Source organism: Pipistrellus kuhlii, unplaced genomic scaffold (genome assembly GCF_014108245.1).
Source record: "Pipistrellus kuhlii isolate mPipKuh1 unplaced genomic scaffold, mPipKuh1.p scaffold_m20_p_26, whole genome shotgun sequence".
NCBI lineage: Eukaryota > Metazoa > Chordata > Mammalia > Chiroptera > Vespertilionidae > Pipistrellus > Pipistrellus kuhlii.
In genome coordinates this window covers 917,050-941,459 of record NW_023425525.1, presented here as the reverse complement: position 1 = coordinate 941,459, position 24,410 = coordinate 917,050, and the positions used below count along the sequence as shown (strand labels likewise).

Genomic DNA, 24,410 nt, shown 5'->3' with positions numbered 1-24,410 from the left:
GGAGGAGGGGAGGAGGGGGGGAGGGAGGGTGAGGAGGGGGAGGAGTAGGAGGTGGAGGAGGGGGAGGCGAAGGATGAGGGGGAAGAGGAGGAGGAGGAGGGGGAGGAGGAGGAGAGAGGGGGAGGGGAGGGGGAGGGGGAGGGTAGGGGGAGGGGGAGGGGAGGAGGGGGAGGGTGGGTGGAGGAGTAGGGGGGGGGTGAGATGGGGGCGGAGGGAGGGGGGGGAGGGGGAGGAGGGGGAGGGTGGGGAGGAGGAGGGGAGGAGGAGGGGGGGGGGGTGAAGGTTCGTGGCCGTGCCTCACGGGTCTCTGTCTTTTCTCGGGGGGAGGGGGGGGACGGAGGAGTGGGCGGAGGTGGGGGGGGAGGGAGGAGGGGGAGGGGAGGGGGGGGGGGAGGGGGGGGGGGATGGAGGGAGGAGGGGGGGGGGAGGGGGGGGGGGGGGGAGGGGAGGGGGAGGAGGAGGGGGGGGGGGGAGGGGGAGGGGGAGGGGGGGGGGGGAGGGGGGGGGGAGGAGGAGAGGGGAGGAGGAGGGGGAGGAGGGGGGGGGGAGGAGGAGAGGGAGGGGGAGGAGGAAGAGGAGGGGAGGAGGGGGGGGGAGGGGGAGGGGGAGGGGGGAGGGGGGGGGGGGGAGGAGGGGGGGGAGGGGGAAGAGGGGGGGAGGAGGGGGAGGGGGAGGAGGGAGGAGGGGGAGGAGGGGGGGGGGAGGGCGGGTTGGGTTTGGCTGAGTCGTGGGCCGCGGTTGAGGGAGGAGGGGGAGGAGGAGGAGGAGGGGGGGGAGGAGGAGGGGGAGGAGGAGGTGAAGAGGGGGAGGAGGAGGGGGAGAGGAGGGAAGGGGGAGGAGGGGGGGGAGGAGTGAGGGGGAGGAGGGGTGGCGGGGGGGGGAGGAGGAGAGGGTGGAGGAGGGGGGTGGAGGGGGGGGGGGGAGGGGGGGGAGGGGTCGGGGGGGGAGGGGTAGGAGGAGGGTGGGGGAGGAGTAGAGGGGGAGGAGTGGGAGGAGGAGGAGGTGGAAGAGGAGGAGAGGGGGGTGAGGAGGGAGACGGGGGAGGATGGGGGGAGGGGGAGGAGGGGAGGATGGGGAGGGGGGAGGGGGGGGAGGGGGGGAGGAGGACAGCGTGCGTGGCGTGTCCCTCACCGGTCTCTGTCGTTTCTGAGGAGGAGGGGGAGGGAGGAGGAGGGGGAGGGGGAGGGGGAGGGGAGAGTTGCGGTGGCGGGTTGGGGTCAGGGGTGTCTGTGGGGAGGAGGGGAGGGGGAGGAGAGGGAGGAGGAGGAGGAGGATGGGGGGGAGGGGGAGGGGGAGGAGGGGGAGGGGGAGGAGGACAGCGTGCCGTGGCTGTGCCCTCACCGGTCTCTGTCGTTCTCAGGAGGAGGGGGAGGAGGAGGAGGGGGAGGAGGAGGTGAGAGTGAGAGGAGGAGGAGGGGGGAGGAGGGGGCGGAGGAGGAGTGTGAGGAGGGGTGAGGAGGGGGAGTGGGAGCGAGGAAGGAGGGTGAAGAGGAGGAGGAGGGGGAGGAGGGGGAGGAGGAGGAGGGGGAGGAGGAGGAGGGGGGAGGAGGGGAGGAGGAGGAGGGGAGGAGGGGGGAGGAGGGGGAGGGGGAGAAGGAGGGTGAGAGGAGGAGGAGGAGGGGGAGGAGGGGAGGAGGAGGGGGAGGAGGGGGAGGAGGGGGAGGGGGAGAAGGAGGTTTGAAGAGGTGAGGAGGAGGGGAGGGGGCGGAGGACAGCGTGCCGTGGCTGTGCCCTCACCGGTCTCTGTCGTTCTCAGGAGGAAGATGAATGCTCGCGCCCCACCGCCCCCGGGGAAGGCGGCCGCCCCGGCCGGGCAGCGGGCGCCGAGCCCCCAGCGCGGGGCGTCCCCCGGGCGCCAGCCCAGCCCGCTGCCCGCCAAGGAGAGCCTGCGGGAGCGGCCGGTGGAGCTCACGGTGGTGCTGCCCGGCGGGCAGGAGACCAGGAGCGTGGTCAGCGGGAGGTGAGGGCTGCGGGGCTCCGGCCGGGGGTGCTGGGGGGGGGGGGGGCTCAGACCAGGGGTGCGGGCGGGGGGTCTCAGGCCGGGGGTGCGGGGGGGGGGGCTCAGGCCGGGGGTGCGGGGGGGGGGGCTCCGGCCGGGGGTGCTGGGGGGGGGGCTCCGGCCGGGGGTGCTGGGGGGGGGGCTCAGGCTGGGGGTGCGGGGGGGCTCCGGCCGGGGGTGCGGGGGGGGGGGCTCAGGCCGGGGGGGGGGGGCTCAGGCGGGGGGGGGGGGGCTCAGGCCGGGGTGTAGGCGGGGCCCCTCCACGCAGGACACCAGCCACCGGTCTGTGCCCTCGTCCTTGGCGCTGCAGTGCCACGGCCAGGGGCAGCCTCCTGGCCTGACCCTCCCGGTCCCTCCCCGGCCGTGCAGGCGGACAGGCAGCCCGCAGCCCGTCCTCTGGGCCCAGGTTAGAGGAGGAAATGGCCGGCCGGTGTGGCCCAGTGGGTGGCTGAGCATCAGTCTAGGAACCAGGAGGTCTCAGTTCCATTCCCGGTCGGGGCACAGGCCCGGGCTGCAGGCTTGATCCCCAGTGGGAGGTGTGCAGGAGGCAGCCGGTCCATGATCCTCATCATGGATGTTTCTCTCCCTCTCTCCTTCTCCCTTCCCCTGTGAGATCAATAAACCTATATTAAAATAGTAATAATAAAGAAAGAAAACCGGACCCACTGGTGTTAAATGTAAGGGCCGGATCCCCAGGCCTGCGGCTCCCACCCGCTCTTAGCTCTGGTCCCCCCTCCCCCCCGCGCCTCGTCCCCCAGAAGGCTCGCCCCCTCCATCGGAGCAGAGCACCATCACCCTGGGGTGCCTAGCGCTGAGCGGACGGTGCCAGACCAGGCCGTAGTTGTGTGTGGGACCGGTTTTGTGTGACTGCTTCTGTCCTGACCGGTCCCTTTAGAGCAAACCAAGTTCACGGCGGAACGGGGAGCGGAGCTTTGATCTCAGCGATCACGCAGTTTTGTGGCAGCGAGGGTGCCGCGCGGCCAGCTCTGTCGCTCAGACGTACAGTGCATCTGCGTCCCCCTGAGGCCGGAGCGGCCCTTAGGAGGGCCGGGCGGGCGTAGACCTCAGGGAGCAGTGAGCTCGGGGCCTCACCGCTGGGTGGCCGTCACAGTCTCCCCCCTAAAAACATCAGTTAGATCCCGTCAGAGGCGGCGGCTGCGCAGTCACGCCGCTGACTCCTCCTGGGGGTCTCGCTCCCGCTGGCTCCTCGTTCCGTCCGGGACGGAGACCAGACCTGACCGCCTCTGTCCCCCCTCGCAGCCAGGCCATGATGGACCTCCTGGTGGAACTCTGCCTGCAGAACCACCTGAACCCGTCCCTGCACGCCCTGGAGCTCTGGGCCCCGCAGGCCCCGCAGCCGCTGAGCTTCAAGCCCAACACGCCGGTGGGGAGCCTGAGCGCGCACACGGTGCTCCTGAAGGAGAAGGTGCCGGAGGAGAGGGCCACGCCCGGCCCGCCCAAGGCGCCCCAGGTCAGTGGCCGGCCGGTCTCCCCGGCACACGGGGGCCGTGGGGGGGGGGCCGCTGCGGGTTCGGGGCCTGAGAGCGTGTGGCACACGCAGGGCTGTGGGCGAGGGGCTCCCTCCCGGCCAGGCGAAGGTGGGCACCAAACGGGGTTAGCTGAGGAGGCGCAGAGTCCGTGTGCGGTGGGCCATGTTAGCAGAGGCCCGGCCTGCAGCGTCCTCCGGACGCCCCGCAGAGGCGGGAGGGTCCTGGAGCCTGCACCTGGCAGGGTGGCAGCTACGGAGCCTGTGCAGTGCACCAGTGTGACCCAGACCTGCCTTCTATTTATTTATTTTTTAATATATTTTATTGATTTTTTACAGAGAGGAAAGGAGAGGGATAGAGTTAGAAACACACATGAGAGAGAATCATCGATCAGCTGCCTCTTGCACACCCCCTACTGGGGATGTGCCCGCAACCAAGCTGCATGCCCTTGACCGGAATCGAACCTGGGACCCTTCAGTCCGCAGGCCGATGCTCTGTCCACTGAGCCAAAGCGGCCAGGGCCACACTGAGTTTTTCAGACACTTCCACCTCTCCCCGGGGAAGGCGCGTCTGAAGCCTCATGCTCAGTCTGGTCGAACCCGGGAACGGCGCTGCGTGTGCTGGGCTGCCCCTGGAGAGCCTGCTCGATGCCACCCCGTGTCGTTAACGTGTGCTCGGCGGGCAGGAGCGCCTGCGGGGAGTGCCCTCCGGGCACTGCTGTCCCCTCCTGCGGGCCGTCCCCCCGTGGCCCCGGCTCACGGGAGACACTGCCGCTCAGCGGCCCCACACGCTCCGCCGTGAACAGACGTGCTCACACGTGTGTGTGTCCCCAGAAGTCGGTGCGCCTGGTGGTGAACTACCTGCGCACGCAGAAGGCCGTGGTGCGCGTGAGCCCCGAGGCGCCGCTGCGCAGCCTGCTGCCCGCCATCTGCGCCAAGTGCGGCGTCAGCCCCGAGCACGTGCTGCTGCTGCGCGACCCCGAGGCCGGCGAGGCGCTGGAGCTGTCCAAGTCGCTGGGCGAGCTGGGCATCCGCGAGCTGTACGCCTGGGACAACCAGAGAGGTGAGCCCCGGGACACGCACACGGTAAACACGGGAGCACACGGCGAAACACAGGAGCGTGCGGCGAAACGTGGGAGCACATGGCGAAACACGGGAGCACACGCCGAAACATGGGAGCACGTGGGGGCATGTGGGGGCACATGGGAACATGTGGGAACACACAGGAACATGTGGGAACATGGGACTCATTGAAGTAAAACGTGAGCCCGCGGTAACATGTGGGGGTATGCGGGGACACAGGACTTGTGGGAGCACATGGTAAAACGTGGGAGCACGTGGGAACGCTGAACATGTGTGAGCACATGTGAGCACGTGGGGACACGTGGGACACATGTGGGAACCCAGGACACAGAGCACGTGGGAACAAGCAGGACGGGACATACGGGAGCACTGGTGAACGTGTGGGGACGGGACACGCGGGACCAAGGCACCGCTCCGAGCGCTCGGGGGCACCCGCAGTACAGCTGGACGGCGTCCTCAGGGCTGGCGTGCTGTCCGGACGGACCAGGGCGGGCGGGCAGCAGAGGGACTCACTGTCGCCCCTGGTGGTCCTCTGCCTCTGGGCCCGCCCGAGCCCCGTCCCCCTCCCCTGGGAGCTCCCGTGAGCTGAGGGGGGAGGCGAGGACAGCGCCTCCTCTCAGGAAGCCACCCAGAGCCCACACCTAATCCGTGGTCACGTGGACTGGCTTTCCGTGGCCTTTCCCGGCTCCCCCATCTCAAACCTCACTCACAAGCCAGGGACAGCCACGCCCCGCGGCTCCCCGGCCCGCCCACGCCAGCGCCCCCGCCCCGCAGCCCGGAGGCAGCTCATGGCCTGGCCGTCGTCCCCCTGGGAGCCCGCACGGGCCTGAGGCCGCCGTGTGAGCCCGGGCACGTGGCAGGGGGAGGCGGGGGTTGGACAAGACGCCCATGGGAGCCGTGGTCCCCGAGGACACGGAGGCGGGCTGTTAGACAGACAGGACACCCCCTGTCTAATATCTTCGGCCTCAGAAGGCTTAGGATGGACTTCACAGATCCTCTCTTGGTATCTGCTGATTTTTATTTGTTCCACAAATATTGAGCACAGTGGGCTTCCAGAATATGGACGTACTCAAGGTTTTCATGTTTATCTACAACTTTTTAAACAATGCTTGCAATAAGAAATTATTTTAATCACAGCCAGGACGGTGGTGACATCGGTGCCTCTGCCATCTGCCCCCATCTGCCCCCCTCACCCCCAGGCCCTGGAACCGGGGTCTCCCTGGCACTCAGGAAGGGGCTCGGCCATGAGCACACACACAGGGACTGTTCTCCATGGAGTCTCTGGCGGCAGAGAGCCTGGCCCTGTGCCGGGCGGACGAACAGACAGCCCCCGTCCCGGCAGACGGACAGACAGCCCCCAATCCCGGCTGACGGACAGACAGTCCCCAATCCCGGCTGACGGACAGACAGTCCCCCTTCCTGGGCTGATGGACAGACAGCCCCCATCCTGGGCTGATGGACAGACAGCCACCCCTCCCGGGCTGACGGACAGACAGCCACCCCTCCCGGGCTGACGGACAGCCACCCCTCCTGGGCTGATGGACAGACAGCCACCCCTCCCGGGCTGATGGACAGACAGCCACCCCTCCCGGGCTGATGGACAGACAGCCACCCCTCCCGGGCTGATGGACAGACAGCCACCCCTCCCGGGCTGATGGACAGACAGCCACCCCTCCCGGGCTGATGGACAGACAGCCCCCCCTCCCGGGCTGATGGACAGACAGCCCCCCCCCCCGGGCTGATGGACAGACAACCCCCGTCCCGGGCGGACGGACAGACAGCCCCCGAGGTGGACGAGAGCCCAGCCTGGGCAGGGGCTGCTGCCGGCGGCCTGGGCCAGCCGCCCTCACTCTCTCCTCGCTGCCTTTCAGTTCTTCTGACCAAGACGCAGTCGGAGCCCTCCCTGCGCTGCCGAGGTCAGTGCCTCCGGCTGCCCTGCATGGCGGGGGCGCACGGAGTGACGGGGCCGAGGGCTCCGGGCGCTTGCTGGCGGAGGAGATGCTGTGGCTGTGTCTCGGCCCCGGGGCTGCTGAGAGAGGCCTGTGCTGTGGGCGGTGCTGTGTGTCTGACCCAGAGAGCACGGCGGCGGTGAGACAGCGGCCTCAGAAGGAATCTGGGCAGACACACCGGCCTGTGACGCCATTTCCTTCTTACTGTCCTCCCCTGTCCTCCCCTGTGCTCGCCTTCCTCCCCTGTGCTCACCTGTCCTCCCCTGTGCTCCCTTGTCCTCCCCTGTGCTCCCCTGTCCTCCCCTGTGCTCGCCTTCCTCCCCTGTGCTCACCTGTCCTCCCCTGTGCTCACCTGTCCTCCCCTGTGCTCCCCTGTCCTCCCCTGTGCTCGCCTGTCCTCCCCTGTCCTCCCCTGTGCTCCCCTGTCCTCCCCTGTCCTCCCCTGTGCTCCCCTGTCCTCCCCTGTCCTCCCCTGTGCTCCCCTGTGCTCCCCTGTGCTCCCCTGTCCTCCCCTGTGCTCCCCTGTCCTCCCCTGTGCTCACCTGTCCTCGCCTGTCCTCCCCTGTGCTCACCTGTCCTCCCCTGTCCTCCCCTGTGCTCCCCTGTCCTCCCCTGTGCTCCCCTGTCCTCCCCTGTGCTCACCTGTGCTCCCCTGTGCTCACCTGTCCTCCCCTGTGCTCGCCTGTGCTCACCTGTCCTCCCCTGTCCTCCCCTGTCCTCCCCTGTGCTCACCTGTCCTCCCCTGTCCTCCCCTGTCCTCCCCTGTCCTCCCCTGTGCTCCCCTGTCCTCCCCTGTCCTCCCCTGTGCTCCCCTGTCCTCCCCTGTCCTCCCCTGTGCTCCCCTGTGCTCCCCTGTGCTCCCCTGTCCTCCCCTGTGCTCACCTGTCCTCCCCTGTGCTCACCTGTCCTCGCCTGTCCTCCCCTGTGCTCACCTGTCCTCCCCTGTCCTCCCCTGTGCTCACCTGTCCTCCCCTGTGCTCCCCTGTCCTCCCCTGTGCTCACCTGTCCTCCCCTGTGCTCACCTGTCCTCCCCTGTGCTCACCTGTCCTCCCCTGTGCTCGCCTGTGCTCACCTGTCCTCCCCTGTCCTCCCCTGTGCTCACCTGTCCTCACCTGTGCTCACCTGTCCTTCCCTGTGCTCACCTGTCCTCCCCTGTGCTCACCTGGCCTCACCTGTACTTTGCCTCCCTGTACTCGCCGTGCTCGGCTGTAGCTGTGCATTCCTGTGCTTGCTGTGCGGACCCGCTCTTGCTTGCACATACCCGTGGTCACCGCACTCACAGCTGCTCACCGTCCTGGAGCTCCGATCTGTCTTCTGTGGAGTTCGGGGCACTGTGGTTTGTGATGTCTGCCCTTTGCCGTCGTAAATATAACGAGGAGTTCAGATTTTGCACTTATTCTGACACTGATTACTTATCAGTTGTATATATCTGCACACGTATGTGTATATTTAGATATACATGCACACATAACACACATAGACACATGCATATGTATTGGGATTTTAATGAACCTTTTGGATTGCGTGCACACAGGCATACACACACACAGTTCGTTACCATCCCAATGAGTTTTTATTTTATTTTATTTTATTGATTTTTTATAGAGAGGAAGGGAGAGGGATAGGGAGTTAGAAGCATCGATCAGCTGCCTCCTGCACAACCCCCACTGTGGATGTGCCCACAACCAAGGTACATGCCTTTGACCGGAATCAAACCTGGGACCCTTGAGTCTGCAGGCCAATGCTCTATCCACTGAGCCACACCGGTTAGGGCCCAGTGAGTTTTTATAGTTTACAAAGATTTCTGCACATGTTTGATAGAGTGTTTAAAACCAGATCTGGTTTATAGAAAAACAAGTGAAAGTGAGGACATTGGCATGGGTGCTGGCCGCCCTGTCCCTGTCCAGGGCCCTGCAGCCTTGTGGGTGCTGGCTGCCCTGTGGGTGCTGGCTGCCCTGTGGGTGCTGGCTGCCCTGTGGGTGCTGCCACCTGTCCCTGTGGGTGCTGGCCGCCCGTCCCTGTGGGTGCTGGCCGCACCGTCCCTGTCCAGGGAGAGGACCAATGCCAATCCCTTGGCCGTGTCCTGAGGCCGTGGTCTGTGGGTGATGCTCTAGCCTGGGTGCCAGGAGCAGGCTCTCCACGCCCACCTGGTGGGCACCTGCCACTTCCTGGCAGCACGGCCTGTCTGCACGCAGGCAGGCTGCGCACACGATGCTCCCATGGCAGCCGCACTGTGGCCGCTGCCGAACGGGGCATCATTCCTGTTAACCCTGCGCCTGGGCGGGCTTTCCTGTGACCAGCCGTGAACCCCGCATGCACACCTGGCTGCTGAGTGACCTGCATGGCCAGCCGCCTGCGCCTGCCCAGAGCCTGGCGTGTGACTAACCCGGGCCTCCGCCTGCAGAATGAGTGTGCGGACGTGTGTGCTTGTGTCTTGGTTCCTTTACTTCGGTTTTGAGAGGGAAGCATCAACTTTCTTGCTCGCTTATGATGCATTCAGAGGTTGGTTCATGCGTGTGCCCGGACCAGGGATCGAACCCGCAGCCTGGGTGTCTGGGGACAGCGCTCCGGCCACTGAGCCCCCGGCCGGGCCTGGTGTGCGCTGTTGGGGGGAGGGTGCCTGTTGCTGCCGCGCCTCGCGGTCTGGTTTCTGACAGAGCATCCGTCCGGCGACGAGAGGGGCTGCTGCTGTGGGCGGCGGACTGCGAACAGCCAGGGCTCCCACCCGGGCCTGGCGGGGGCGGGGGCGGGGGCGGGGGCAGTGCCTGGGGAATCGTGTCCTTCGGGGCACCAAGGTTTCCCCCCTGCCATACCCACGGCCTCGGAGAGAGACAGGATGTGCTGAGGGCTGAGGCCGGAGCGGCCTGGGGGGAGGGGAGGCTGTGAGTGATGGGTCAGCAGCCGCCCGGCCCGGTGGGCAGGCAGCACCGGCCCGTCTGCGAGGCTGGGGCTGCACGCCGCTCACCCCATTCTGCAGACGAGCAGACTGAGGCTCTGGGCACACCCAGCACCCCGGGGTGGGGCGTGTTGCCTGCAGGGCCTGGGGCTCGCCCCAGAGTTTCCGATTCAGGCGTCAGGACTGGGTCCGAGTACCAGGCATGCGACCGTGCCGGTCCCTGGTCCCTCCTCGTTCTGGGAGCCACAGCCCCGGGCGAGGCTGCCACCCGCTGACGGGCCAGGGCTGCGGGGTCCCCGTCTGGCCACGGGAGCGCCCGTTCCAGCCCATTATGAGCCCCGTGACTCCCTGCCCAGGACGTGGTCCGGGTGCTGTGCTCACCGCGGGAGGCCCGGGGGGCCACGCTGTGCGGCCCCTGGCTGTCTGACCTCGGTGCCACACACGGAATGAGGGCATGCTACGGCGGAACATCAGCCGCAATTGAGAAATAAATTAATAATGAACACCCCCAAATAATAAAATATTTATTTTTAATATATATTTTTATCGATATCAGAGAGGAAGGGAGAGAGGGAGAGAAACATCAATGATGGGAGAGAATCATGGATCGGCTGCCTCCTGCACGCCCCCTACTGGGGATCAAGCCTGCAACCCCGGGCATGAGCTCTGGCCGGGAATCGAACCCTGACACTCAACCACTGAGCCATGCCTGTTGGGCTAAAATAGTTTCTTTAAAAAAAAAAAAAAAATCCTGATGAAGAAGGGAAAAGATTGAGGAGAGAGAGAGAGAGAGAGAGAGAGAGAGAGAGAGAGAGAGAGAGGGAGAGAGAGGGAGAGAGAGAAGCCAGGGGCCCCTAGAGAATGCCGCAGGAGGAAAGCAGGCTGGGGAGCGGAGGAGATGGGGGTGTGCGCCCAGAGGGGAGACGCCCGTCCCCATGAGTGCGGCCCCGTGTTTCACGGCTGAGCTGCGGGCTCGGGGTCGTGGGCGGCTCCATACTGATAGGAAAGCAAACGTCAGGAGGAGAGGGTGTGTGTGTTGAGGCTTTTAACGCCAAATGTTGATGCTGGAAAGTAACTCAGAACTTCCCTTCCCTCCCAGAATCCATTTGGAAGTCCTCCCTGGGCAACGGCGAGATGGACAGAGAGAAGAAGAAGTTCCTGGGCTTCTTCAAAGTGAACAAGAGGAGCAACGGCAAGGTGAGGGGGGAGGGGGAGGGGGAGGGGGGAGGGGGGAGGGGGGAGGGTTAGGGGTGAGAGTGAGGGGTGAGGGGTAGTGTGAGGGGTGAGGGTGAGGGTGAGGGGTGAGGGGTGAGGGTGAGGGGTGGAGGGTGAGGGGTGGGGGTGAGGGTGAGGGGTGAGGGGTGAGGGTGAGGGGTGAGGGTGAGGGGTGAGGGTGAGGGTGAGGGTGAGGGTGAGGGGTGAGGGTGAGGGGTGAGGGTGAGGGAGAGGGTGAGGGTGAGGGGTGAGGGTGAGGGGGGAGGGTGAGGGGTGAGGGGTGAGGGGTGAGGGGTGAGGGTGAGGGGTGAGGGGTGAGGGTGAGGGTGAGGGGTGAGGGTGAGGGGTGAGGGTGAGGGTGAGGGTGAGGGTGAGGGTGAGGGTGAGGGGTGAGGGTGAGGGGTGAGGGGTGAGGGTGAGGGGTGAGGGGTGAGGGTGAGGGGGTGGGGTGAGGGGTGAGGGTGAGGGTGAGGGTGAGGGGTGAGGGTGAGGGGTGAGGGTGAGGGGTGAGGGGTGAGGGTGAGGGTGAGGGTGAGGGTGAGGGTGAGGGGGGAGGGGGGAGGGGTGAGGGGTGAGGGTGAGGGTGAGGGGTGAGGGTGAGGGGTGAGGGTGAGGGGTGAGGGTGAGGGTGAGGGGTGAGGGGTGAGGGGTGAGGGGGGGGGGGTGGGGGGGAGGGGTGAGGGGTGAGGGTGAGGGGGAGGGGTGAGGGGTGAGGGTGAGGGTGAGGGGGAGGGTGAGGGGTGAGGGGTGAGGGGTGAGGGGTGAGGGGTGAGGGTGAGGGTGAGGGTGAGTGTGAGGGTGAGGGGTGGGGGGTGAGGGTGAGGGGTGAGGGTGAGGGTGAGGGGTGAGGGTGAGGGGTGAGGGGTGAAGGGTGAGGGTGAGGGGTGAGGGGTGAGAGTGAGGGGTGAGGGGTGAGGGGGAGGGGTGAGGGTGTGAGGTGTGAGGGGGTGGTGAGGGTTAGGGGTGAGGGTGAGGGTGAGGGGTGAGGGGTGAGGGGTGAGGGGTGAGGGTGAGGGTGAGGGTGAGGGTGAGGGTGAGGGTGAGGGGTGAGGGTGAGGGTGAGGGGTGAGGGTGAGGGGTGAGGGGTGAGGGTGAGGGTGAGGGGTGAGGGTGAGGGGTGAGGGGTGAGGGTGAGGGGTGGGGTGAGGGTGAGGGTGAGGGTGAGGGTGAGGGTGAGGGTGAGGATGAGGGTGAGGGTGAGGAGTGAGGGTGAGGGGTGAGGGGTGAGGGTGAGGGGTGAGGGGGGGAGAGGGTGAGGGGTGAGGGGTGAGGGTGAGGGGTGAGGGTGAGGGGTGCGGGTGAGGGTGAGGGTTGCGGTGAGGGGTGAGGGTGTGAGGGTGAGGGGTGAGGGTGAGGGTGAGGGTGAGGGTGAGGGTGAGGTGTGAGGGGTGAGGGGGGTGAGGGGGAGGGTGAGGGTGAGGGGTGAGGGTGAGGATGAGGGTGAGGGTGAGGGGTGAGGAGTGAGGGTGAGGGGTGAGGGTGAGGAGTGAGGGTGAGGGTGAGGGGTGAGGGGTGAGGGTGAGGGGTGAGGGTGAGGGGTGAGGAGTGAGGGTGAGGGTGAGGAGTGAGGGTGAGGGTGAGGGGTGAGGGGTGAGGGTGAGGGGTGAGGGTGAGGGTGAGGGGTGAGGGTGAGGGGTGAGGGGTGAGGGTGAGGGTGAGGGTGAGGGGTGAGGGTGAGGAGTGAGGGTGAGGGGTGAGGGTGAGGGTGAGGGTGAGGGTGAGGGTGCGGGTGAGGGGTGAGGGTGAGGGGTGAGGGGTGAGGGTGAGGGGTGAGGAGTGAGGGTGAGGGTGAGGAGTGAGGGTGGGGGTGAGGGTGAGGGGGTGAGGGTGAGGGTGAGGGTGAGGGTGAGGGTGAGGTGAGGGTGAGGGTGAGGGGTGAGGGGTGAGGGTGAGGGGTGAGGGGTGAGGGTGCACGCTGGTGTCCGAGGTGCTCGCCCGCGCAGCCCCGGGCGGTTCCCAAAGGGGGACAGCAGCCCCTCCGTCCAAGGGGCTCGTCGGGCCGCCCCGGTGACTGGTGTCCCGTCCGCACGCAAACCTGAGCGGTTCTGGAAGTGGTTTATCCGCCAGCGGACTTGGCCGGAGCCGTGCCCGCTGCCTGCCGGTGCCCAGGCGGGCGCGGCCGTCTGCCCGGCCCGGCGGGGGAATGGGGCACGCACGGCCGATGCCCAGGCTGAGCGGGCCAGGAGCTGCCCAGGGCAGGGAACGCCTGGAGACGCTTTTGTTTGAGCCGGGAGTCTGCTGGGCGCTGAGTCTGACGGTGCAAATGCCAGGGACGACACAGGCTGTCGGGGCCAGGGCCGCCCCCTGCCCGTCCTCCTCTCCTCTCTCGGGCTGGCCAGGAGCCGTTTTCCTTTCTTTTCTTCTTTTTAAAAAAGTATTTTTATTGATTTCCGAGGGAGAGAGAGAGAGAGAAACATCCACGTGAGAGACAATCATTGATCAGCTGCCTCCTGCCGCCCTCTGCTGAGGATCGAGCCCGCAACCTGGGCACATGCCCTTGACCGGAATTGAACCCAGGACCCTTCAGTCCCAGTGAGGGGTGTGCAGGAAGCAGCTGATCCATGATTCTCTCACATCATTGCTGTGTCTATCTCTCTCTCCCTTCCTCTCTAAAATCAATTTAAAAATATATTTAAAAAAATAAAAAATCAATAGAGAGCTGTGGTTTCAAAACCGCGGCGTCTGGAGCAGCGAGCCCGAGGAAGCTTTCAGGCTCGGCTGAGGGAGGCGCAGGGGCCTCTGTCGGTGCAGAGGCTGAGCCTGGGAGTGCGGCCACGCTGGCCTGTGCCTGGGCTGTGCCTGGGCTGTGCCTGGCCTGTGCCTGGCCTGTGCCTGGGCTGTGCCTGGGCTGTGCCTGGCCTGTGCCTGGCCTGTGCCTGGCCTGCGCCTGGGCTGCGCCTGGGCTGTGCCTGGCCTGCGCCTGGGCTGTGCCTGGCCTGCGCCTGGGCTGTGCCTGGGCTGTGCCTGGGCTGTGCCTGGCCTGCGCCTGGGCTGCGCCTGGGCTGTGCCTGGCCTGCGCCTGGGCTGTGCCTGGGCTGTGCCTGGGCTGTGCCTGGCCTGTGCCTGGCCTGCGCCTGGGCTGTGCCTGGGCTGTGCCTGGGCTGTGCCTGGCCTGTGCCTGGCCTGCGCCTGGGCTGTGCCTGGCGTGTACCTGGCCTGTGCCTGGCGTGTGCCTGGGCTGTGCCTGGCCTGTGCCTGGCCTGCGCCTGGGCTGTGCCTGGGCTGTGCCTGGCCTGCGCCTGGGCTGTGCCTGGGCTGTGCCTGGCCTGTGCCTGGGCTGTGCCTGGCCTGTGCCTGGCCTGCGCCTGGGCTGTGCCTGGGCTGTGCCTGGGCTGTGCCTGGCCTGTGCCTGGGCCTGTGCCTGGCCTGTGCCTGGCCTGTGCCTGGCCTGTGCCTGGGCTGTGCCTGGCGTGTACCTGGCCTGTGCCTGGGCTGTGCCTGGGCTGTGCCTGGGCTGTGCCTGGCCTGTGCCTGGCCTGTGCCTGGCGTGTGCCTGGCGTGTGCTGAGGAGGGTGCCGCGGGAGCACCATTTCCCCGCGATGCCATGATGTGCTGTGCTTCTGTGCAGGTGGAGCCGGGCCGGCTGTCGGGGGCGGACAGTGACGAGGACTCGGGAAAGCTGGTGCCGGGCAGGGGCTCCCACGTGAGTGCCGGCCTCCGGAGGTGACATCGCAGACGGGGCGGCAGAAGTGCGGGCTGCGCTGGGCTCTGGGTCCGGGCGGCTGGCGCTCTGGTGGCCGAGGTGGCGCTCCCCGGGGCCTCCTCGCCGAGGAGCCGGAGCTGGCGGCTTGGAGACGCTGCCTGTCCCTGAAGTCCCCCTCAGAGCACCTCAGACCCTCCCACGCTGGCAGATAAGAAGGTTCTTCTTCACTGCAAACCCCGGGCAGGGAAGAGCTCACCGCGTCTTAGACACACGGACCTCCGAAATGGGTCTGAGAGAAGTCTGACGCTCACTGTCACCTCTCAGAGCTGGCGAAGGCGAGCTCTCCCACAGCAGTGAGAAACCCTGCGTTGTTCTCCGTGGTTCCACATGTCCGTGCCAGCCCGTGCCACGCTCCCTTCTCCCAGCGTGCTCTCGCACCTGGGTTCTGGCATCTTACAGCGCAGTGCGCTCTGAGGCTGGAGTCGGAGTCGGGTTTGTAAGGCCCACGAGGCTCCAGGTCGGAGGCGGCTGTGGGGTGAGCCCCGCCGTGGTCACAGACGGGGTGTGGACCGTCCCGCTGGCCGGACGGCGGCCCGGGAGGCGGGTTTTCTCGAAAAGCCCTCCTTACTGGGGGAGAGGCCGTTTCTTCAGGTGCCCACGTTCCCCCGAGAGACGAGTCCCGCTGACGAATAGAAAAGCTTCCGTGTGAACTCGGGGCCCCTTTCCGTTTAAAAATGAAACCTCTTTGGGTGGCGTTGGTTCACAGCGGGTGGGGAACGTCCGGCCGCGGGCCGGGTGGGGCCCTGCAGCCGTTGGTCTGGCCTGCCAGGCGGGCGGTGTAGTTCGATGTCTGACGCAGAGGGCAGCTGACCTGCCCGTGGTGGCCTTGTGAGGCCCGAGCGATGTTAGACGCCGCCCGGGCCCTGGGCAGGAAGAGGCCGCCGGCTAGTGGGACCAGGCGGTCTCGGGAGGGACTTTCTCCTGTTCTCGCTGGGGAAGCAGCCCCGAGACTGAGTGTGAGGCTGGGACCATCCCGAGAGCTGGCCACGCCCCGCGCCCTCTCCCCCACCCCGGCGGCCGGCCAGCTGCACCTCTGCCCTCTCCTGTGCCCACCAACCGGGCCTTTTCCATCCTCAGAGCCGGGGTCAGAGCCGGGGGTCAGGAGCCGGGGTCCGGGAGCCGGGGGTCAGGAGCCGGGGGTCGGGAGCCGGGGTCAGGAGCCGGGGGTCGGGAGCCGGGGGTCCGGAGCCGGGGGTCAGGAGCCGGGGTCCGGGAGCCAGGGGTCGGGAGCCGGAGGTCCGGAGCCGGGGGTCAGGAGCCGGGGTCCGGGAGCCGGGGTCCGGGAGCCGGGGGTCAGGAGCCCGGGGTCCGGGAGCCGGGGTCCAGGAGCCGGGGGTCCGGAGCCGGGGGTCAGGAGCCGGGGGTCAGTAGTTGGGGTTCGGATGCCGCATGACGTGCAGTGGGGGCTGACTCCCCGGAGCGGCCGGTTCAGAGCTGGAGGGGAAGCCACGCTGGGCCAGTCTCCCTGCGCCAGGGCATGGCCGGGTCTCGGTCTCCCACTTCCCAGCCCCACGCCACCACCTCGGTTTGAGGACATGGAAACATGGTCAGTCTCCATTCACTTCTGCAGACGCAGTGGTTTTACCAACACGCTTATTTTACATGTCACCCCAGCTGGACACCCGTGTTTTCCTGGTGCCAGGGGGTGGTCAGCCCGTCTGATTTACGGGGAATGTATTCCCGGGCCCAGGCTTGGCCGTGGCCGTGGCTGTGGCCGTGGCCGTGGCCATCCTCAGACACAGGACCTGGCGGCCACGCCCCTCAGGGCCAGGCGGACGGAGTGAAGTCCCAGTGTGGGGCGCAGACCCTCTGCTCTGAGCGGGTGACGGCTGCCCGCTGCGGGACTCTGGCCTGGTTTTATTTATTTTTAAAAAATATGTTTTACTGATTTTTTACAGAGAGGAAGGGAGAGGGATAGAGAGTTAGAAACATCGATGAGAGAGAAACATCAATCAGCTGCTTCTTGCACACCCTCTACCGGGGATGTGCCCACAACCAAGATCATGCCCTTGACCGGAATCGAACCTGGGACCTTTCACTCCGCAGGCCAGCACTCTATCCACTGAGCAACACCAGTCAGGGCTGGCCTTGGTTTTAAAAAGCCAAATTCTATCCGCACGACTGATCCAGAGGGCGTGGATGTGAGACTCAGGCGGTGAGCACACACACACACACACACACACACACCATGCACAGGGGTGTGTGGGGAGAGGTGTGAGCTTTGGTTGACAGCACCACCCCGTAAACCCGATCAGAAGGAAAAGGAATAAATGACAGAGTTAATGTGCTTCCGACGGACAGCAAACTGTCCCCGGACGCGGTTCTCCTGGCCAGTAAACCCGATTCGCCATGAGAATAAAATAGTGACAGGCTCTCGGAGCGAAGGTAAGTGAGAAAGCCGCATTCCGTGAGTGTGAGCCGCTACCGCGGGCAGCGTGAGCCTCCTGCGACGCCGTAGGTGGGCTTTTCCCGTCTGCCCCGTGAAGCCGGTGACGATGGAGGTATTGTCATCACGGCCGCCGCGTCTCACCGTTCTGAACCGGTTTCACGACCCAGGCCCGACCCAGGCCGACGTGTGCCCGCCCCGACTGGCCCCGAGGGAGGCGGGCAGAGGCCGGCCCCGCCTGTAGGAGTCCCGACATGGATGGGGACACCTGCCATAAAGGGATGCTTCGGGGGAAAGTCATTAAAAACTAAGCTGCAGCCAAAACCGGTGTGGCTCAGTGGGTAGAGCATCGGCTTGCGGACTGAAGGGTCCCAGGTTTGATTCCAGTCAAGGGCATGTACCTTGGTTGAGGGCAAATCCCCAGTAGGAGGTGTGCAGGAGGCAGCCAATCAATGACTCATCATTGATGCTTCTCTCTCCCTCTCCCTTCCTCTCTGCTGTCAATGAAAATATATTTTAAAAAGCAACAAAACTCAGCCATAAAGCAAATCCCATCATTTCAGCTGCCCCGCCCCTGTTTGTCAGGACCCTGTGCTTCTGTGCCGTTTGCCGGTAAAGAATCCCGTCCCAGGAGAAGCCTGGCTGAGGAACACGGAAGCCTGGCCCCGGGAAGCAGACACCGTGTGGGAGGGCCCGGCGTGGGGCTGGGCTGGGGGCGGGAGGGGAAGAGGAAATGGAGACATCTGTAACATTGCCAACAATTTAAAAAAAAAAAATTTTTTTTTAATGAAAAGAAACCAGTCCCAAGTGGATGCTCCAGAAGCAGGTGTGTTGAGCCAGTTCGGCCACATGGGGGCAGTGTCTCCTGGCCTGGGAAACCTCCCTTCCTTGTCTGCAGAGTTTGGCCAGGGCCCAGCCACCTGCCTGGGATGCAGAACCAGCTTTCGTCACAAACCCACTTGGGCAAGGTTTTTTTTATTTTTATTTATTTTTATTTTTTTTAAATATATTTTATTAATTTTTTACAGAGAGGAAGAGAGAGGGATAGAGAGCTAGAAACATCAAGGAGAGAGAAACATTGACCAGCTGCCTCTTGCACACCCCCCACTGGGGATGTGCCTGCAACCAAGGTACATGCCCTTGACCGGAATCGAACCTGGGACCTTTCAGTCCGCAGGCCAATGCTCTAGCCACTGAGCCACACCGGTTTCGGCGGGCGAGGTTTTTTTAGTGTAGCTGGTGCCTTTCCAAGTGTCTCCTATTCGAACGTGTAAAACAAGTGGAATTCTAAGAGCCGATGCCTTTTACTCCCGGGCAGGGTCCGCGTGATTCCCGCCAACGCGGTCAGCTCAGAGCCGCTTCCCCGTGGCCTCGTGTCCCCGGCCCTCCGCTCCGCACGGCGTGGCCCCTGGCTTCCCTAAGGGCCATGCCCCTTCCCGGTTTGGGGCAGCCCATCCGTCTGTCTGCAGCGCGACACGCTCCCGGCCCCGCCTGAGGGGTGCATGCCCAGCCCCGCCCCCCCCTTCTCTCCATGGCGGGGCGGGGTCCTTACAAAGACACCACAGAGATGTCAGGGAATCAGGACCGAACCAGGGCGCCAGCCGGCCTGGCTCCGTGGCTGAGCGTCCACCTAGGAACCGGGAGGGCAGGGTTCGGTTCCCGGTCGGGGCACAGGCCCGGGTTGTGGGCTCCATCGCTGGGGGGGCGTGCAGAAGGCAGCCGATCCATGGTTCTCTCTCATGGATGCTGCTGTCTCTCCCTCCCCCGCCCCCTCAGTTCAGTAAAAACACATACTTTTATGTAAAAGTGCACCCTGTGTGGCTGCTGGTGGTTCCCCAGAATTAGCCCACAAATGACTGACTTTCGGTTTCTCAACACGTGACCCTCCATCTGGGCGACAAGGACCCGCAGGGCCGCGGCGAGGGGGCCCGTGTGCTGCCCCAGGACAGACGGGGCCGTGCTTACAGCGCAGGGGGCCCCTTCGGCACAGGCCCGGGGGCGCCTCCCGCCAAAGTCCTGGGAGCGGCGGCCCCGGGAGCCGGAGCCTTTGGGGCCACACGGCCCCACCTCGGGACAGCAGCGGGGGTGCAGCGTGGCCCGGGAGGACCGGACAGCACACGGGGACGTCCTGCTGGGCCCTGCGGGCATGGGGGGGTCTGAGCCACGTCCTCAGCACACACCCTCAGCGGCGGCGGCCCTCGCCGCGGTGTGCTGGGAGCGTGGCCTCCGTGGCCACGTGGTCCTCAGTGTTCAGAGCGAACGGCGTGAGCAGGGCACGGAGGCGGCGAGTGGGCAGGGCCCGCGGTCGGAGCTCTGGGGGAGCAGGCCCTCCGAGCTGAGGGGTGTCCGTCCGTCTGTCCCCGCAGGGCTCCCTGACGACGCCAAACTCCCCGTCGGTGACCTCCCGCTCCCTCACGCTGGGCACGTCCCTGTCGCTGAGCAACATCTCGGGGGTGTCCGCCAGGTCCGACGTGAAGAAGCGCCGGGCGCCGCCCCCTCCAGCCCTGCCGGGGGCCGGGCCGCCGGCGCAGGACAGGGCGGCGGAGAAGGTAGGGAGCGGCAGGTGTCTACATGGTCCCGGACGTCAGGGGCGTCCGAGGTCGTGTGCGGGTTGGGGAGCGGGAAATGGCGGCTGTTCCGTGGTTTCCCGTCCCCGTGGGTGCGGTTCCCCGTCCCCCTGCAGCCGGAGGGAGGGCGTGCTGCGGATTAGCCACCTCCGCTCTCCATCCTCCCCGCCCTGACCTTTCTGAGCCCGGGCTGAGGGGGACGGGGCGGCTGGAGCGGCTCCGCTGTCCAAACAGCCAGTCCTCGCCCGGCCCGGCAGCTCTGCCCTTTCGTCCTGCCCGTCAGTCCGTCCGCGCTGCGGGCTGTGACGGGCCCGGGGGAGCGTGGGTCGGTCCCCTCCCCCGTGGTCCTCGCAGCCGGGCTGTTCACGGTTCTCCCCCTCCACCCTGTCAGCCGCCAGGAACACATCCTCAGGTGCAGATTGTAATAAAAAAAAACTAGTGGAGCGGAAGGAATTTCCAGGAAATTCAGCTAGAAAACGAATCAGCTATCAAGGTCAGAGAAAACAAAACTTAAATTTAGGGAGAAAATGTAGGCAGCAGACACATTATGCATCCTGGCTGCAGAGAATTCCTGCTGACGACAGCTTGTTTGCATAATGATAATCTGTTGCAACAGTCTATATACAGTATCTATATATATATATATATAAAAGGCTAACATGCTACGTGTCCCTCCGACCAGTCGCTATGACGTGCACTGACCACCAGGGGGCAGGTGCTCAATGCAGGAGCTGCTGAGCGGCAGTGACTAGGCAGCGGTGGTTCTTGGGTGACGCAGCCTGAACCAGAGAGGAGGACCTGCTTCCTGGCGGGCCTGCACAATTCCACCTCCGGCCGTGGTGGTGATGGGGCGCTGTCAGCCCTGAGGCTGGTTCCTGCAAACTTGCGTTTGCGTTCCACAGCCAGTACGGCCGCAGCTTTGCAGAGGGCCCTCTCACACTCTGGATCCTTCACTCCGCAAATGCCCTTCGAGCCACGGCCCACCCCAGGGCGGCTGGCCAGGGAGGGCCACGGGAGGTTGGCTCAGGGCGTGTCCAGCCCATCGGCCCAGCCCCTCCCACCTGCCACCCTCTGATGAACTTCCTGTCAGTGTGCATGAACCCATGCACCGGGCACTAGTCCACGCACAACTAAGCCGTGAATTCAAACCTCATGCTGCAGTTTTTAAAAGATTGGGGGCTGGCGGTGGAAGTGTGAGTGCGTGTGTCTGATGAAACATCGATGAGAGAGAAACATCCATCAGCTGCCTCCTGCACACCGCCTACTGGAGATGTTTCCGCAACCAAGGTACATGCCCTTGACCGGAATCGAACCCAGGACCCTTCAGTCCGCAGACCGACGCTCTGAGCCAAACCGGTTTCGGCGAAAAAATATTATTTTTTTTAAAATAAAAACTAAAGACCAGAAAAATGTATGCCAACTGTTGGTAGTTAAACTGAGTGTTAATGAAGAGGTTTTTTTCTTCCTTTGGCTTATATGATTTTTAAAATTTGACATTGGCCCAGCTGGTGTGGCTCAGCGGTTGAGTGTCAACCAACCAGGAGGTCACAGTTCCATGCCCGGTCAGGGCACAGGCCCGGGTTGCAGGCTCAATCCCAGAGGGGGGCGTGCAGGAGGCAGCTGATTGATGATTCCCTCTCATCCTTGATGTTTCTGTATCTCTCCCTCTCCCTTCCTCTCTGATATCAATAAAAATGTTTTTAATAAAAAGTAAAATAAAATTTGAAATCGAGGAGTGCTGCCCTGTGCTCCGCTGCGAAGCTCCTGTCCCTGCAGCTCCCCAAGGCGGAGTCAGGCCGGGAGGGTGCCCGTCTCCCGCTGTCAGGAGCCCTCAGAGAGGGGCACCGCCAGAGCTCACAGTGTCCGGGGGGTCTGAGCTTCCCTGGGCACCCCGGGGCCACCGTGTCCCCAGGCGGCTCCCCACCGGGGCCAGAGCCTCCGACACGGGGTGTCCTGTGCTCCCAGATGTCGCTGGGCTCCCAGTCGGACCTGCAGAGGAAGAAGAGGCGAGCGCCTGCGCCCCCGCCCAGCCCCCAGGTGCCCCTGCGCAGGAGGGACCCCGCGGAGGACTGCGCGGAGGACCGCGAGGAGAACAGGAAGAGCACGATGGGTGAGTGACCGCGTGCGCTGGCCGTGCGGCGCCCACACCCCGGTGCCTGGCCGCAGCGGCCCTCACAGCCCTGACACGGACACGAGCGCCAACGAGGATGCCGGCAATAAAGAGTGGAACGGGCATGTGTGTGCAACTAACAGGCCTGTGCTGCAGGCGTGGCCTGTGCTGCAGGCGTGGTGTGTGCAGCTAACAGGTGTGGTGTGTGCAGCTAACAGGTGTGGTGTGTGCTGCAGGTATGACGTGTGCTGCAGGCGTGACGTGTGCTGCAGGCGTGGTGTGGCGTGCGGAAGGCGGGACGGCGAGGATGGCTGAGGACGCGCTGACAGTGGAAGCGGCTGTGTGTGCGGCCGTGTTTGAGGACGGAGGCCTGTTCTCGGTGCCCTGCAGGCTGGGTGCTGAGGAGTCGGGTCTCGGTGACAGCAGCTCGGTCATTTCTAACCGCCTCGCGTGACACGCCCTCCCACGCGCAGTGCAGAGCCTGCCATGGAGGACACGGGCCCAGAGGACGGTGGGCCTCTGCGGGGGCCTGTCCCGCCCCGCGTGTGCCGGACGCGGAGAGAGCGGGGCTGGCAGGCAGCCGGGGCGCGCATTCCCACGCCGCCCGCCTGCGTTGGCATTCGGAGCGTGCGGGCAGAGGGAGGGGCGAGGGGAGGGGGCCGGCGCCGGCTGCAGGTGCAGGAGCCCGAGAGGCTGTCAGGTGGCCGCGCGGTGCCGCCTCGCCCGGCCGCCCACAATTTGCCTTTGACCGCGGGGAGCAGGCTCCCGGGACAAGTGGCCATTGTGGGCGTGCGGGGCGGGCGCGAGGCCCTGGCGCTGGGTCAGGGCCCCGTGAATGCCCCTCTGTCAGCGCCGGGCCCGTCGGCCTGGGAACCGCTCCCCGAAGGAGCCGAGCCGGTGTCTCCCGTCCGCTCATCCCCCTCCCAAAGGAGCCACTGTCCGCTTAGTGAGGACTGCTCAGGGCCCCACAAAACAACCACCGCCTCCTCTCCCGCCCCCTACCCCCCCTTTTCCTGTCCCCCTTGCCCGCCCCACCCACCTCCTAACGGGGGTCGGCAGCCTCAGGTTTAGTTCACTATTTTAAATAGGTTTTCACCGATGTCAGAGGGAAAGGGAGAGGGAGAGAGAGAAACACCCATGATGAGAGAGAATCGTGGATCCGCTGCCTCCTGCACGCCTCCCCCTCCCCCCCCCAGGGAATCCACCCACAACCCGGGCCTGTGCCCTGACCGGGCATCGAACCCTGGCCTCCTGGTTCACAGGTGGAGGCTCAGCCCCGGAGCCACGCCGGCCGGCGCGAGAATGTGCACTGTGCTGGGGAGGGACGGGAGGGACGGGAGGGACGGGGTCCATCTCCCAGCCCAAGGACCACAGCCAGAGCGTCCAGGGTGTCTCGGCACAGAGGGACGTTTAATTTTTCTAATAACCGGACCCAGAGCAGGAGGAGTCTGACCCCCGAAGCCTGGAGGAAGCGTTTGGAGAGAGCGATGAGGCGGGCGGGGGGCCCGGGGCGTTCCTGCCGGCGTTAGCCGAGCCACGGAGGGGAGCCACGGAGGGAGCCACGGAGGGAGCCACAGATGGGAGCCACAGATGGGAGCCACGGCCTGGGCAGAAGGAAGCCGTGCTCCTGGGAACATGGGGCGGCTCCTGGGGTATGAACAGCGAACGGGGCCGCTGTGATGCCCGAGGTGATGGCGCCGTGGCAGTGCACGTGGCTTAAAGAGGCAGTGGTGCCGTGGCAGTGCACGTGGCTTAGGCATGTGGCGTGAGGCGGGGAGGGGCGTGGAGAGGCTGCGGAGGGAGCTGAGCCGCCTGCGACCCCGGACTGGGCTCCCGGGGTGACTCAGGTCCTCGGAGCTCGGCGGAGATGCCAGGGCCCTTAGGACGGTCACACGGGGGCCTCCCGCTGGCCGGTGGCAGTGCCCTGGCCTGCGGTGTCCGAGCCAGAGGGAGGGGGTGGTGCCCGAGGTGGCTGGCTTTGGTGCCAGAGGGGCTGAACTTGGGGCAGGGTGTGGTTACACTGCAGAGGGGGTGGTTGCATTTGGTTCTGGATGTAGTTGCCTTTGGTGCTGAGGGAAGTCGGATTCAGTTCTGGGTGTGATTGGGTTTGGTGCTGAGTGAGACTGGATTGGTGTCAACTGAGGTTACATGTGGTGCTGGTTGTGGTTGGACGTGGGGAGGGGGTGGTTGGATGTGGTGGGGGGAGAGGTTGGGTTTGATGGGGGGGTGGATGTGGTGTGGGGGTGGGTGGATGTGGTGTGGGGGTGGGTGGATGTGGTGTGGGGGTGGGTGGATGTTGTGAAGGGGTGGGTGGATGCCGTGAGGGTGGTGGTGGCACGGCGCCCCCTGTTGGCCGGCTGGGAGCCTGTGCCTTGAATAACCTCCTTGATCCCGTGTAGGTGGCGGACGGCAGGTGCCACAAAAGCCGCCCCGAGGCGCGGCCCGGGGGCCTCCCCAGCTAGTGCTGCCCCCGCCCCCGCCCTACCCTCCTCCGGACGCGGATGGGCCGGAGCCCCTCGGCTCCCCTGGGGAAGGCACTGCTCCCGAGGCCGTGGACCCGAGGCCCACACGTACGTGCCCTCCGTGCCCGTGCTGGCGGCTCCCTCGGTGCTGGTGCGGCTCTCCCGCCTCCTCTGCTCCTCTGTCTGGCGTCCGCGCCTCTGCTCTGCTCTCTTCTCCTCTCCTCTGCTCTCCTCTGCTCTCCTCTCCTCTCCTCCCAGCGCTCCAGGCAGTGGGCCCCAGTGCCCACAAGTGCCCTGCCCAAATGGTGATTTCCCTGCTCACCACCAGGGGGCGTTAGCTTCAGCCAGCGAGTGCCCGTGGGTGGGGACGGTCAGCCAGGAGCTAACACTCCTCGAATTAGGACCGACCTCAGACCGTGAGCATGGCAGCCCCAGCGCCCCCAGCTCCACCAGCACGGCCCAGCACGGCCCAGCTCGGCCCCAGTGCCCCCAGCGCCCCCAGCACCGCCCAGCACGGCCCAGCTCAGCCCCAGCGCCCCCAGCACGGCCCAGCA

At 65.5% G+C, this 24,410-nt stretch overlaps 1 protein-coding gene across 2 annotated transcripts in view; it reads left to right on the top strand.

Moving 5' to 3' along the window:
• The window catches only part of LOC118727766 (protein cordon-bleu), a 66,988-nt gene that overhangs the window by 29,749 nt on the left and 12,829 nt on the right, over window positions 1-24,410 (top strand). Inside the window, exons 2-9 of one of the 2 annotated variants that reach the window (XM_045587183.1) lie at window positions 1,757-1,960; window positions 3,260-3,470; window positions 4,320-4,548; window positions 6,440-6,484; window positions 10,513-10,610; window positions 14,197-14,271; window positions 19,084-19,266; window positions 21,250-21,394. In XM_045587183.1, the coding sequence (XP_045443139.1) occupies window positions 1,757-1,960; window positions 3,260-3,470; window positions 4,320-4,548; window positions 6,440-6,484; window positions 10,513-10,610; window positions 14,197-14,271; window positions 19,084-19,266; window positions 21,250-21,394 (1,190 nt within the window). The remainder of the gene's footprint in view (window positions 1-1,756; window positions 1,961-3,259; window positions 3,471-4,319; window positions 4,549-6,439; window positions 6,485-10,512; window positions 10,611-14,196; window positions 14,272-19,083; window positions 19,267-21,249; window positions 21,395-24,410) is intronic. The other variant, XM_045587184.1, reaches the window with a different exon arrangement.